Source organism: Callorhinchus milii, unplaced genomic scaffold, assembly GCF_018977255.1.
Source record: "Callorhinchus milii isolate IMCB2004 unplaced genomic scaffold, IMCB_Cmil_1.0 Scaffold23, whole genome shotgun sequence".
Classification (NCBI taxonomy): Eukaryota; Metazoa; Chordata; class Chondrichthyes; order Chimaeriformes; family Callorhinchidae; genus Callorhinchus; species Callorhinchus milii.
In genome coordinates, this window is record NW_024704764.1 from 5039053 (window position 1) to 5054658 (window position 15606).

General features: G+C 40.4%; 1 protein-coding gene across 1 annotated transcript; it reads right to left on the reverse strand.

The window, feature by feature from the left end:
- Nucleotides 1-4469: 4469 nt before the first annotated feature.
- Nucleotides 4470-11410, reverse strand: LOC103183845 (homeobox protein DLX-6). Its single transcript, XM_007901555.2, has 3 exons — nt 10948-11410; nt 9840-10030; nt 4470-6004 (listed from the first exon to the last, which is right to left on the reverse strand). The coding sequence occupies exons 1-3, from the start codon at nt 11249-11251 to the stop codon at nt 5756-5758; spliced, it is 744 nt and encodes a 247-aa protein (XP_007899746.1). The 5' UTR covers nt 11252-11410; the 3' UTR covers nt 4470-5755.
- Nucleotides 11411-15606: the final 4196 nt, after the last annotated feature.

Below are 15606 nucleotides of genomic sequence, written 5' to 3' on the forward strand. Positions count from 1 at the left end.
TCTTTGCTGTCTACAAAAAAAGTTAAAAAATTCATCCACAACAGGTAAGTCATACCCTTAACTTGTGNTTTTTTCGTGCTCGCTAAAATGACTTTTTTCTCTCTCTCCTGTCTCTCCCCATTCGAGTTAAGAAATCTCAACTTGGAAATGGACAGAAATGGCATCCAGGTGTTTGCAATATTCCCAGAAATGACAGTAAGACTGGGAGTATAACGTTGTGTCTTCTGCATTCTGCTCACCCGTGTGGTTGTTTGTGGTAATCTGTTCTCCTCTGAGCACGTTGTAACCTCAGTAAATCTATTGAATGACCTTATTTTTTTCCCCTCCTCCCCCCCACTCTCCAATCGCGTCTTATGTTGTTGGTCGATTCGTTAAAGCCTATTCTGAGATCTCTGTTTTCGAATCGGTCAGAAATATCAACTAAGTGTTCAGATGACATACAGTAGTTTCTGTGTGAAGGGTCAGTGGGGAAACCCAATAGCTACATTACATCAGCCAAGATATAAAGTTTCTTTTTTTGGGGGGGGGGCAAAAAAATACACACCTACTGCTCCCTTTTGGGAGGGATATACACACACAGACACAATGTCTTAGCTTTGCAATCTTTAAGGCCATTTTTTCGAGTTTTTTTTCATTGACGTGAATGCATTGGAATTCATGAGAAAAGCTGATGATTTTCCGCTGAATCCAGGTTCATTTAGATGGAATTTTAGTGCTACTTGTTCACCTACAACTTTGCTTCTGATTGCTGTTAAATACTAATAGTAATAATAATCCTTGAATTTGATCAGCGCCTTTTCACCTCGTTGATTTGCTGTTACCAAACTGGAGTGAAATTGCCTAACTAGAGGGTCATTTGCAATGACCACGGTTTGGTGTTTGGTGATTGCAAGCATTGGTGGTGTGGTGGGAGAGGGGTTGTGCGTCTATGTTTGTTTGTGTGTGTGAGTAAAACTAATTGCAATGCATCTATAATAATACCCGTGGAATAAAGGGAATCTTTTTCCGGAAATGCACCTTTTAGACGTATTTATGCCGGAAACCGGATTGTGGTGGCTTGAATCACCCACCTTTCACCACCCTAATTGGGGTTGAGGTACAGATCAGCCATGATCTAATAGAATGGCGGAACAGGCTCAGGAGCTGAATGGCCTTCTCCTGTTCCTATGTTCATTTTCTTGACGAGCTACTCAAGGGTCGCAAACGGTGTCATTCCGCTCTGACCTTTTAGCAACATTTTACGTTTGGCTTCCATGCCTCGTTCACACTCACCCTCATTCGCCCATTCAGCCTCCCCCACCCCCCATCTCAAAACAAACGCGAATGAGCAAAAACATACAGCCCAGTGAAATCATTCCAATTTTCTACCAAACGATTTGTTTTAGCATATATCAAAATCACAATTAGATAAACTATCCATCACTATAGAAACCGAGGTGCAGTAACTATGTATTTAACATGCAACACAAGATACAGCGGTGATAGTATTGCATATTAATATGTAAAAGTCCCCTGGGAATAAAATACCTTTGTTGATAGTGGAGATTTCCTCATATGCTTTTTATGTCCTTGCGGCCTTCCTTTCGCCTTTATCAGTATTTTTTTCCTGATGATTATACACACCTGCAAAGAATTTGGATTAATAAACTTGAGACTGAGCAGACACAAGCCAGTGCATCTGCCCTTGATTTGCTATTTTCCCCCCTTTTCTCTTTCTGTCTCTGTGTTTTTTTTGTTACACACATATTAAGGCGTTCATTTAGTTGACTGAAAATTGCTGGTAATTATCTTGATGGAGAGCGCTTTTATTTCAGGGAGCCACCTTCAAAATTGCCCTAATTACAATCCCTTTCACACAAGCCTATTGACAACAAAAGTTCTCTGAAAATTGCACAGAGGTGGACTCCGCACATGCGTTTTTTTTTGGGGGGGGAGGCATAGCCAGATTGGGTTTTAATGCACTATAATGCGTTATACGGTTTTGTTAACTGATTTCCACTTCCCCAAAAAATAAATGGACATGGGTCTGAATTCATATATATTTGTCATTGTTGGTCAGCAGAGATCTGGAACACGTGGTAAGTTATAGGAGGAATGTTCATGACAGGTGTATCTGTCAAGCTTTGAGCAGCGATAGACATTTATTCACTTCCACATTTATGTGAAAAAAATAGTTAACCAAAATCAGTCGCGCCTACAGGCACAGAAACCCGTTATCCCGACCTAACAATCGACACTTATATGTTATCACTTAATCAATCACCTACGAAAGGGGCGTTTTTTATATGCTTGTTCCGTCGACCACAGACAGACCTGCGAGATTGACTGGACATTAACATTCAATTTAAAAAAACAGCTCCATTGCCCCCCAAATTTTTAGAGATGCTGTTGGGGGTATTTTTTTCCCACAGCAAAAAAAAGTTAGAAAACCCGTCGCGTGAATGTTTTGCGAGAGACTCAAATAAGATAGTCTTGTGTTTTTTTTTGAAAGACAGACATACGACATTTCATTCACACGACCACAACATTCCCACCGCTTTATCTCAGAAAGAAAAAGAATTGTTTTGTAAAAGTTGGCGGAATTCGAACCCAAGTTTTGAAACTTTCCAGAACTATTTTAAATATAATAATAACCCTTGCCGTTGATATAGCGGCTTTCCACCTCATTCAGACGCATCAAAGGGCTTCACAGAATATAGGGGATTGCACAAGCAAAAAAAAAATGGGGAATTCTGTTTTTATTTTAAGAAAGAGTGTCTCAAATATTTACGTCCTATATATTCCTAGGGAGCTCGTACCTGCCATGGGTTAAACGGTAGAATTTGAGCCTAAACCAAGGAGAGGCAAGTTAGTTGCTCCAATTATTATCTTATATCCTTCTCTCATTGCGTGCAATAAGTACAAACTTTCCTTTATATATTACTGTAGATGCACGGCAAATCCCCCCATCTCTTGACAGCGTTGACTCATCTGGAACAATCATCTGGTTCTCATGACATTGGTCTTGTCAGCGCCTCTTTGCCCCAAAAACAAACAACCGCCAAGTTGGCTCATCGTATAGGGAGCGATTGCAAACCAGCTTGAGTTATGCTGCACATCCATCCAACATCCAACAGCTGACATTCCAGTAGCTATTTCTGGACAGCGTTCAGATAAGCGTCAAGTCTCTCCCTGGCAGGACAAGACTTCCCCGCGTCCAAGTCACCAGGGCTGAGGTCATCTCCCTCAAGTCCAGCGTCCAACAGAACTCAGCCAATTTAACCCGCATAATGTACAAGTCAATCCACTTTACAATGTATCCCGTGAAGCGCTTTGAAACGTCTCAACGACGTGATCGGGCGCTATAACAATTGCAAGGATCGAAATAATTATAATAATTATTATTACTATTTACTACCATAACCCTTCGGTTTGCATTGGCTCAGTTGACCGACAGGGAACCCGCTTTTTCACATAATAATCGGTGTCACTCTTGCAACTAAGCCGCAGGTTCCGCTTATATGAACCGCAATACTTAATGCAAAATATCCACTTCATTGAAAATTATATATATTTTTAAAGACTTCATCGTTTGCCTCAAGACCTACATAATAATGCGGATATCATTGAAATAGGAATAACGAATCCCTTTTTTAAAAAAATCTTTATTAACTGTTTCTTGTTCTAAATTTAAGTTAACTCTCTCGCTTACATCGAAATAATTAAAAATGCATCCGAAATATCTTGGTTACCAGTTCGGAGACCACAACTGGATTATTTTTTTAAAAATAGTCCAGTTTTTTTTAATAGTTAAAAAAAGTAATAATATTTGTTGTTGTTGCAGAAATTGTACCTTTTTTAACAACCAAGGGAATGAGGGGTCATACAAAAAAACAAAATGTAAGTCCGTTTTCTCCATGACTGAGGTCTTTTCAAATGCAATAAAAATATATAGATTTTTTTAAATTAAAAAAGTATCGTTAACCATTGAGTCGTCGCTTGGGTAAGAGGTGACTCAAAATGATTAACGGTGGAGGTGGAAGTTGGATGAATTAAATAGTTTGATTGAACCTACGCGGCTCCCTTTGTCAGATCACTAAACTAGAATTGTCTTTCTTTTTAATGCCGAAACCAGGGGGTAGAAATTCTACCAAGGTTCATGTTGCTATTCTATTAATCTGGCGTTTACAAAACACGCATCGCTACACTTTACAGTATCTCCTGTGAAGCGCTTTGAGACGTCTCGAAGACGTGACAAGGCGCCAGATCAAATGCAAAGGATTATTATTATTACTTCAGAGCGCCCAGTACAGGATGTGGCAATTTCGAAGCCGGTAGTTAAGTAAGCTTCTCTCAAGGACTAAAATGAAAGTTATTAATGAATTCAACAATTTGCCATGTCCTGAAAAAAGCCACGTTTCTCTCAGAGTCAATCTAGGATGAAATCCAGAGATCACATAATCCAAATCGGGTCGACATAGAATACTTTGAACGGTTATCACTGTTTAATTACTTAGAATAATGAGACATAATACATATGCACTATTTACAACTAATTTAACAATATATGTACACACACGTGCTGTGGTTTCTATGCTCCAGGATTTATCACGTTTTTTCTGCCTTCATATTGCTTGGATGAGCTCGATTCGATGCCTTTCCTCCACATAAGACTGTAATCCAAGAGTCCAGTTAGCGGTATCCAAAATACACATACAATTCTCCACAATTGTCTCTACCCCCTTTCGCTGACAAATCTCTTAATGTTTCCCCGTGTGAAAAAAAACTAACTAGGGCCGGTAGAATTTCCCTTCTCTCTTTGAAGGTTTCTTGGCATGAATATTTATCAAGTCGCTTGGTTGCAACGTTAGAAATTTGGACAAAATGATGCATAGAAAAAAAATGAACTCAGCTCACGAGTTTATGCTTTGCGTCAAACTTTTTTGGGGGGAGAGGGGGAATAAATGGCCATAAATAACTCAGATCGTTTTTCCCCCCCACTAAAACGAATCCTTTCCTCTCGAAAATACTAATCCCAAGATTGGGCGGTGCGTGTTCCCACGCTGATAACATAGACACCTTGATAATGACTTTGAAGGGAGCAATACAAATCGTTTGATATTCCGGTTACCGGAACACCGTTTTAATTAAAAATAAGGTTCTCTCTAACGTTTGCCTCAATCGGTAACTACTTATCGACCATTCAAGCGAGAGTGACATTGATCCCAGTCGATACGGCAAAAGCCTTCAAACTCAAATTGTGACAGTCCATCACTAAAGCACTTTGAAAATACAGCCCGTGTCCATAACCAACCCATCCAGGAAGATTGCGAGTCTTGGGGAGCCAAAATGCGTTACAGTATTTTTTTTAAAAAAACGATCATTAACAGAACTATATGAAAAAAAACTATCCTTTTGTTTGTGTTTTTTTTGGTTGCAATTCACAACGTAGATTTTAGATGTCTCAGACTTCTCCAATTCAATTCGAAATTCATATTAAGCCCGCATTGCACCAGTTGAAGGCGTTTGAACCTAGATTTCCATTGCATTTTCTAGAGCAAACCTTCATCGGGGTAATAATGAGTTGATCAAAAGAAGATAGTCAGCAGCTAATTTGAGTCTTTTTTTCTTTTTCTTTCTTGTCCACAAAATTAAACCCCACGTCACGCGATTTTTTGCTTTGTGTGTTTCTTTTTGTGTGTGTGTGTGTGTTCTCGTTCAGGGAGGACAATCTGCAAAGTGGTGGTTAAAGGTAGAGATTGCTGGATTGAGTTCATCACATCATCTGGGATCTGGGCATGGTGTCCTGGTGAGGAGGTGGGTACCACGATCCAAAACTGTTAATATAGCTGTTCTGTGGCAGAGTAGCCCCCTTATTTGCCATGGAAACGTCCCAGACAGGGGGGATATTGGGGGAACAGGGTGACAAAGCGGCTGTGGTGGGCAAGTGATCCCCTTCTTGCACGCCGCTGTGTTTCATCAGTTTCTTGAATTTGGAACGTTTGTTCTGAAACCAGATCTTTACCTGTGATTAACAAAAAAAGACAGAAATGTATCAGATTGGTATATCGTTTTGCTCTAGCATAATATCCCTTAAAGCAGGTTAAAATGACCTGCTCCATCTCTCGCTCTCTCTCTCCCTCTTTAATAAGGGCAAGAGGACAGAGTGCTATTTTTTTAGAAATGGATTATCTGTTTTCCAAACACACATCACATTTAATCAAGACCTAGATACGAAATGCCACCCATTTGAAGGTTCAAGTCATTTGTATTTGCAATAAATGCAGTTTATTTTTTAATTTTTTCTTTAAAAAAGCACCTTCGTGGTTATTACAGTGTTTAATGGGTAAATTGGAAAGGTTTTAAGATAGCTTTGCAAATCTCTCTCTATCCCTCCACCGCCCCCCCGCCTTACACACACACACCCCCATCCCACCTTGTCAAAGCTGCGAATCCCAAGCTTTCAAGCCCATCTAAAAGCAGACTCGTCAGGAAATAATTACTGCAATCACTCTTAAAAGCTTAAAAAGCTTGGAAAAGAAAATGAGTGGGACGAAACGCTGCTATACATAAAGGAATGAAAGCGATGTCGTTTTAAACGGCTTCAATACACACATGCAAAAAAAAGGTGGGGGGGATGGTGAGTAGGACAGCAGTTTTTTTTCCAAAAGTCACATATAAAATCGATTCCCCCCTTGGCAGAACCTCAAGTGGACGATTATTTGGAGCGTTCCACTGTTTCCAAAATGGTTTTATGCAAAACACATCTCTAAAGTGTCCCAAGACATGCGCTCAGCTTTAATTCAATTCCAGATGATTATTCTGTTTTTTTTAAACGGAGCTGAATGCTTTTGGATATAATATGTATGTATATATGGGTATATATTATATATGATATATATACAGGTTGACCAAATAACTACCCTCTTATCTGAAACATATAATTTCCTTAAGATTTATTAGATATTATCACCCTTTATAACATATACACAAAACTATATATATATTCACACACACACATATATACGAAGTTTTATGAGTTCATTGTTGGCTTGGTTGGACCTGGGATACACCTTTCATTTTTACCAAACATCAGTATATTTGGTTAAGTTGCAATGCACGTGATGAAAAACGCCAATACGCTTCGCCCACAAATACTTTACAGTGTATTCTGTGAAGCGCTTTGAAGCGTCTCGAAGATGTGAAAAGCGATATCAAATGCAAGGATTATTATAATAATACAGTGTTTCTCTCTCTCTCTCTGCCCTGCCTTACTGAAAATTAGCTTTTTTACGTCTTATTTATTGAAAATGAAAATTAGAAACTCTTATTTTCATGAGATCTAATTTTAAGTTCTGATCATAGAAAGCAAATCCCTTGCATAAATTGACCCGTTAAATTAGACTTTTTTTGGTAACAAAGCAACGTCCTTTGTCCGATATTTTCTATTTAGGAGATCACTGGTATAGAAATGCCAATTATGCTACACAGCATTTAATTGAGAGCTGACATTACAAACTGCTTTAAGGGTTACTTCATTCTTTGTACTTTCAGCAGCATGCTCCAATGTTGTGTGGAAAATAAGTATTTTCAGAACATTGACTCGAGAACTATTTATATATGCGTTTGTGTCTGCTTCCTGAACCCCATTGCACAGAATGGCAGTACAGTGTCATTTGTATTGTGGACACGATTTTCGACGTCAAATCTCATCTAGCACTGTGTGTCACTTATCTATTCACAAACTGGGAAGGGTGGTGGTGGTGGTGGTGGAGGGGTGGGAAGGTGGCTTGTTATGACCAACCAACATTATTAAAATAACAATCAAATGGGTACAGCTTTATACATGGAATAATTAACGAAAACGCATTGTATTGCCTGTGGTCCATTATACACAGCCATGATGGGACTTGTTTTTTGAATGGAGTTCTTTACGAGGTATTTGAAGATCATTGAGTTAAAGGACATTTTTTTAAATCTCTAAATTATAAAGTAAACTTTGCCACTAGGTTCAACAATAAATAATGTTTTTGTCACTGGGTTCAGTTTATATTTACTAAGATAAGGATCAAAACTTGGCTGCGACTATTAACTTTTCAACCTATAAAAAGTAAGTCCTAAACCGTAATCACTTTTCATTCATAATATTTCTACCCTGAATTAAAATACTTCCTACACTTAAATGCATTTTCTATACTGAGAAGAGCAAGCTGCTTTAATGCTAATATACAATTGAAAAAAAATCAAAATATAGTCAGCAGACTTTTTAAAAAAAATAGTTTCTTTCCGTGAATTTTGTTTCCTCTTTCTTATCACATCAATAAATCCCAAAGCCCCAAAAGCCAAATAACGGGGATTAAAAATAAGGTACGTAAGTATTGAATCATGAAACATTGCATTAGTTATTGTCAATTGCAACGCTTTTTACAATTCGATTTTGTTACTGGAGCATTTTGCAATCTTTGGTCTGTATGTTATCCAACAAAAGGTCACGCCTTTCATGAAAAAATTTGTGAGCGGAGAAAAAAGTTGCTTGGATAAATTTAGAATACTTATATTGCGCATTTCGATATCCTTGATGTATGTATTAAAAAGATCTGCATTTACAGATTATCGCCTCGTTGAAACAGCAGCGATCTTAAGTGTGTGCGACATTAGACACACTATACTGTTTCACCAGAGTGTTTATCATCGACTATTGTACGGCGCTTGGCCGAAGGGAGCATTTAATTCACTAGTATCTCGGCCCAGATGCAGGTAAGGTGATTTTATACAGGATTGCACATAGCTAGGATTCCATGCAACCCCTCCCCCACCACTCAATCACATTGCACACCTGAAAGTAACACGTACTGCGAAACACTGCCTTCCTTCTAGGCGCTAAAGCCATTAAGCCCCATGTCAATTTAACATCTTATAAAATACCATGTGTGTGTGTTTGTAAAAGGAAATGAAACGGCTGCGAATTGTCTCAAATTAACAATGTTGGATGTGGTGGGGGGAAAACAAGCGTTTAACAGGCGCTGTTGTTTTTCCATGTTCATTCTCGGGAAATTCAATCAATGATTCCCCAGTGAATTCCTCAACTGTTGATCGAGCCGCACAAAACCAGGTTCCCCACATTGCACAAGTGCGCAGCGAAACAACCACTGTGACTTATTTTGCAAGTTAAGAATTCGAATAAAGCCCCAGCAAAGTCGATGGCACAAGTAAATATCTTTGCAACAGGAACAGAGAGAGAGAAACACTGTCTACTCTATACCTCAAAGTATATGTCCCATCTGCCATTTTATTGAAGTGATTAAATGCCTGGTTGCCAATGTTTTTCGCTTCGATCCTTATTGTTCTCGCTATCTTTCTTCCTCGCTTAAAAAACACCTGGCAGATCGAAGCTGCACATTACATTTAGACGCGGTCCCAACAGCCTAACGCGGGATTAAATGCATTTGCTTAAAAAATTCTAATTCAGCCCTTGTAACGCCAAACCACCGCGCAAGTGAATCCGTTTCAGAAACTCACCGCTTCGCAATTAAAGTGCCTTTCATACAATCGCTTAAAACTGGAGCTTATTTTTATTTATATATACTATATGTAAATATATATATATGTTAAAAATATATATGGTTGGGCCGTGGGTGTACATTTGAAGATTTTTTTCTTTCAAACAAATAATTGTGACTCTTTGTGTTTCTCACACGAAGCTCACTCGCTCGCTGTAGCTGCAATTAGTTGAGACAATAGCAGGAACGAATGAATGAATGGATGAATAAATAAATAAATAAATAAATAAATGGGAGTTTGACCCTTCTGTGTTAGGAGTTGATTCAGGGAATCGACAGCAATTTATTATTATTTTTTACCTGTGTCTGGGTGAGTCCGAGCGAAGCTGCCAGTTCTGCTCTCTCAGGCAATGCCAGATACTGGGTCTGTTGGAAGCGATGATTGAGAGCTTGCAATTGCAGACTGGAGTATATGGTCCTGGGCTTCCGAATCTTTTTCCCTTTGCCGTTCAATCGGATCTCCCCGTTTTCGATGATTGTTTTCTCGTGTTCTTCAATGGAAATGGAGAGGAAAAGCGAGAAGGGTTGTGTGTGTGTGGAGGGGATTGGGGGGTGGGGGGAAGGAAAAAAATACATTTGAACCACAATCCGATTTTTTTTTGGGGGGTAGGTTAAAAAGTACCTTCCTCACCTTATCTTTAAATAAAGAAAAGTGCGACAGAGAAACCGCGTTGATTGAGCTCGAGGAGGGAGAGATAGAGAGAGAAAGAAAGAGAATAGTAAATGAAACTATGTCATTCTACTGAAATGCTTAAAACAAAACAGAAACTGGATGCACTGAGAAGATTGTGATAAGTCCATTTTAATTCTGAACACTAAAAAAAAACATTGATTACGAAGTTATTTTGTTTGATAGAGGAATATATTACACCCCCTACCGCACACACACACACACACAACCTCCCCGATAAGTCGGTTTAACCGGGTTGTATGGTGAGGTTTTGCGGGGAGAATGCGAGAGAATTTCTCGGGCGAAACTCTAATTGAGTCTGCAACGTCAGGTCAATGTATTTATTGTACGGTATAATATTCGTCAGTTTCCCTTCATTTTCGAGAGGCTAAATTGCCTAATTACGCCAGTCTATTTCCAGACCTCAATTAACGCGCGTTTTGTGAATATAAATAACCTCGTCAGCCAGGCCTGGGAGAGAGAGACAGACACAGAGAGAGAAAATCTCGGAAGCACTCAAACACACAGGCGCCGTGACACACATACGGCAGAGATAGATAGATAGATAGATAAATAGAGAGACAGATAGAGAGATAACTTGAGTGACAATCGAAACCCATCGCATTAAATTGAACAAGTTTGATTTACTTTTTGGGGGGTGTTGGGGGTGGGGTGTTGGGGGTGGGGGGGGACAGGGTGGAGGTGGGGGAAATGTTTTTTTAAACGAAAAGTTCTTACCCGTGTCCTCTAACCTTGTGTGACTCAAAGTGCTGCTGCTGTTGTTCTGGTAGGAGATATACGGGTTGGGTGCGTGATTGCTGACTGCGGTTGGGTATGGATAACCCAGGGATCTGCCATATGAGGAGGCACCTGGGAAGGAGGCATCGTGTTGATTAAGTCCGCTGGCGTGTAAGCCGTGGTAATGTCCATGGGACATGACAGGTGAGGGCTGCTGTTGAACCGGGTGTCCAAACTCCAAAAAGGCCGACTTGGATGAGTCTGGTCCGAGTAGACCGTCGGCCATAGCAGTCATAGTCATCATCAACGGCAAAGTCCAAGGCGCTGACTGGCAGTCAGCGTGGAGAAAACTGACATGAAATTGACACACCACATGAAACTGACACGGAGTCAATCGCCAACCAGGTTCCAAAAGCAGCCACTCTCTCTCTCTCTTTCTCTCTCTCTCTTTCCTTTCTTTCCTTCCCTCCTTTCTTCCCCAAGTCGAAAGGTGGGGGGGACAGAGAGAGAATGAGTGAGTGAGAGAAAAAAATCTGCCACTTGTTAGTTAAGCTAAGTCAAACACAAACACACACACACACATAGCGCAAGAGAGAAAAAAAAACCTGAAGAAGATGGAGAAGAAGAAAAAGAAGATGGAGAAGGGGGTTAAGTTGAGAGAATTCCCCGTGAAATTAAGGAAAACTTCTGGATTTGCATGGCCGCTTCATGCATATGGATCTGATATGTAATGCTATCCAATTGGCTGCCGCCTGTCAGCCGCCCCATTGGGCGCCGGGTTTGTTTCATCAGAAGGAGCCGCCGGCGGTCCTCTAATGAACTTTAATTAGACTGAGTTAATGAAAGATGCGGACAGCCCATCCGACACAGTTCAGAAGACAGTTTCATGCAAACACGTTATAACATGCTATGAAATTTTCTTTCTTTCTATCTCCCTCTCTTTCTATTTTTCTCATTCTCTCTCGCTCCCCCTCTCTCTCTATCTTTCCCTCTCTATCTTTCCCTCTCCCTCTCGTTTTCCCCTCCCCCCTCTCTCTTTTTCTCTCCCCCCCCCCCATTACTCCAGCAGCAATGGCGGACTCTTTCAAAAAATCCTTTTTCTTGGTGGGAGGGAACGGGGGGAGAGAGAAGGGAGTTTCTAAACAAACGAAATGATTATTACTCCCCCCCCCTCACAAATTACTGTTCCCTGTTCTATAAATGTTCTTCTGGGGATGATGTATGTGTGTGGGGGTGGAAAAACAAGCTGCTCGAATTTTCTGTTTCTTTCAGCAGGCGATATTTGTGTACAGGACAGTATTTTTTTCGGGGGGGCGCAGGGGTGGGGGGAAACACACAACAAAATCAGGCCTCTACCCTGACTATACTAGACTTATACGTTGAAAATATGTCACTTAATAGTTGTATTTAGCAAAGCATGTACAGCTTCACGTGATACAGATATGCCATCGCGAATAGAGGAGAGGATGGGTGTTGATTTTTAACGTGAGTCACTGTATTATGGAACCAATGTAAAGAATATGGATTTGTATGTGTGAGTGTGGGGGTCAGGGGGGGGGGGGGGGAGGGGGGAGAGAAAGCGTTTGGAACATTTACCGTAATTCTCCATCCCTTAATTACACCCAATCTCTTCTTCCACTATCTGTGAATCAATGCCATTTCAATCGCATTCTCCTACCTACTGCAATTATATATAAAAAAAATGTCTTTAGTCCTGTCACAGGAGGCAAGTTCTCTGTCGCTTTCATGGCTCTCCCACCCCATCCCTCTCTCTCTGCTGACTCTTTCTCACTCTCTCTCTCGCTCTCTTTATAAAGGGAATCACAGCGGGACAATACCAGGTATTTATTTATAGGGGACTGGGTATCAAAAAGGGGGGGGGGAATTGAGGTATCGATTAATAATGTTATTAAATGAGAATTAATACTCTGACGAATCAGATGCATCGGTTTTGTGAAAGCCATGAAATGTATTTCCTCGCTTAATTTGTGGATTTGTGTCATATCTATAGTCGGTGTGTGTATGTGTGTGGAAGGTGGGGGGGTGTTAGACTTAGAATTTGCGTTACAGGGAAATCTGGGTGGGAGAAAATGGAACAGAACTTAGTTGGGGGGGGGGGGGTGTCGTGCATATCTCTGAATTTGCTGAAGTATTATTTTGAGGAAGGCGCGGAGATGGGGAAGTGGAGGAAGGGGTAGGGGTATGGGGGGGCATATAGAAGAATGAGAAAGGTTTGCTAAAACGAAGCTGATATTTGTAATATTGTGTAACGCGGATAGAACGCGATCCAACAGACGCTTAAAACAAACGCTTCAAGGGAAAAACACATGTATTTCTATCTTTGCACGTGTGAATAGAAAAATGATTGATGGGGTGTGTGGAGAGAGAAATAGAGGGGGGGGGGGGGAGAGAGTATGGGGACCACTTCAGGTGACAGCTGTGAGTTAAACGTCCAGTTACTTGGCTCAACTACACCTATTGAGGGGAGGGGAGAGTTTAAAGGTGTTGGGAAGCATGTGGGGAGGCTGAGATGTCCTTTGTTTGCTTGTTAACCTTGAAGGGGAACATACAAGAAAGTAACTCGATCCCAGGCTTTTTCTCTCTTTCTCGACTGACGCTTTGGGGGAAAGGCAATACATGAAATGCAAACAATCGAACGAGTCGTTAGCAACACGAATGGCAGTTTGTTGTTTTACCAGTTTAATATTCTGTGTACAGGACTGATCTGAACCTACATTACATTCAACCCACTAGTAATATATATATATATATAGTGACCAAAAAGTCGTGATATCACTGTAATGTTTAATAAGTCTTAAAGAAATGATTGTTTTGTATGTATAGATGATAAAGGTAGATATCACGCCTTTTTTGGTCACCCTGTATATTGACTGTATTTAAGATTTGCTGACCATGTGTTTTTTTTGTTAACAATGTCAATTTCTTAAACGCACACACAGTAAACAACTGTGATGCTGAGTTTTTTTTGTTTATTTTGAAGTATAATAAAGTGTTGGACTGGCGCAGTTTCTGTTTGGTGTTTCTGTTTGTCTCCAATTTTAGTATCGTTCAGAGACGAGCGAGTAAGCCATGAACGACCACACATGTTTTAGACCCTTTTTTTGCGGGGCGTTTGGAGCAAAATTTGGCGTTTGAATGAAACAGGTGAAGTTTGTGAATCAAGCCCTCAATTTAGTCTCAACGTTAATCGAAGCCTCAATATTTGCCCATTGACGACGGGTCCTGTCTTAATTCATTCCCCCCCGTCGTGTCGAGTCGAGCTAGGCTGTCGGCATCTAAACACACATTTGGACCACTTTCAGCACGATTTTATTTTCCAAATTGCTTTTTTTGAGGGGGCAAAATATATATATAAAAGGAGCCTGCAGGAAGCTACTGGCGTTCTCTAACGGCCTATAATTACTCCCCGTCTCTGCAGTGTGAATCAAATCCCCCCATTGTATGAGCAGAAATGCTTCCTTTCTGCAGGTTTACTTTCTCCCGTTGTGAGGAGAATGCGTAGCCTTTACAAAATGTATCAGAGACACAATTCAGGTCTCGGGCGATGAAAGCATATTGGCTCACACCAACAAAAAAAAAGAGAAGCGAGAGGCTAAATAGTTAATTACCCAACAGGTGCAGCCAACTTCCCCCCAAAATTGTAGATAATTTCCTCGCCCTTTTTTTGTTTGCTTTCGGTCAATTTTTTTTGTTGAAAAGATGTGCAACGCGCCGTTTCTGGAACTGAATAGAGAGTCAATATAATCGCTGGCGTTTTTCAGTCTGACGTTAGTGATGGTTTGTGTGAATGTATATGTGAGTGTGAGAGAGGGGGGGAGCAGAGCGTATGTGAGAGATATTTTTTTGGGTGGGGGGAGGTAATGATGGGCAATAATCCTCTTTTTTAATTGATTTAATTGTCATGAAATGAACATTATTAATTTAATTTCAAATGGACATTGTTCATTTCATGATCAGTTGACATTTCGAAACAAGAAAAAACAGGCGTGTTTTCAGAATGAACCCACGATGCTGATGGGATGAAAACTCCCTTATTCAACGCTCCTCATTTTCGACCTGTCCAGTTCGAAAATCAGCCCGAGTGTAAATCATGCTCAACTCATAAAGGGTAGAATGCGCGATACTTATACCCACAGACTCCCAATGTTTACTGCATGGGAGTCTAAGTTAACACGAAACAACCGCAATTTGCGGAAACCTCTATCAGAATGAACACACACCTAAGCATGTATGTGAGTTGAGTGTGAGTGTGTCTGATTGCATAAGGCATCCAGAGTCGCCTAACCCTTAAGGGGGAAACGCAAATATTCCGCTCGTGTTGTAAAGTTGTCCACGGCTTTTATATGGAAAATTTCGCCCACAAAATAGAGTCACTCCACTTTACAGTATATTCCGTGAACCGCTGTGAAACGTCTCAATAAAGTGATAAGGCGCTGCATCTTATGCGAGAATTATTATTACTATCATCATCATCATCAATTGGCTGGCGCGTTCGCCCACAAATATACAGTCAATTCACTTTACAGTATATTCTGTGAAGCGCTTTGGGACGTCTAGAAGACATGAAAAGCGCTATATCAAATGCAAGGATTATTATTATTACTATTATTATCATAATAAAGTGTCCAACCTTCGAGA

Excerpts from the sequence above, each read along its gene's own strand:
- LOC103183845 (XM_007901555.2), bottom strand. The coding sequence starts at position 11,251 with ATGATGACTATGACTGCTATGGCCGACGGTCTACTCGGACCAGACTCA. Across the intron at positions 10,031-10,947 it reads CACAAGGTTAGAGGACACGG|AACACGAGAAAACAATCATC; the intron begins GTAAGAACTTTT and ends TTTCCATTGAAG. Across the intron at positions 6,005-9,839 it reads TCGGACTCACCCAGACACAG|GTAAAGATCTGGTTTCAGAA; the intron begins GTAAAAAATAAT and ends TGTTAATCACAG.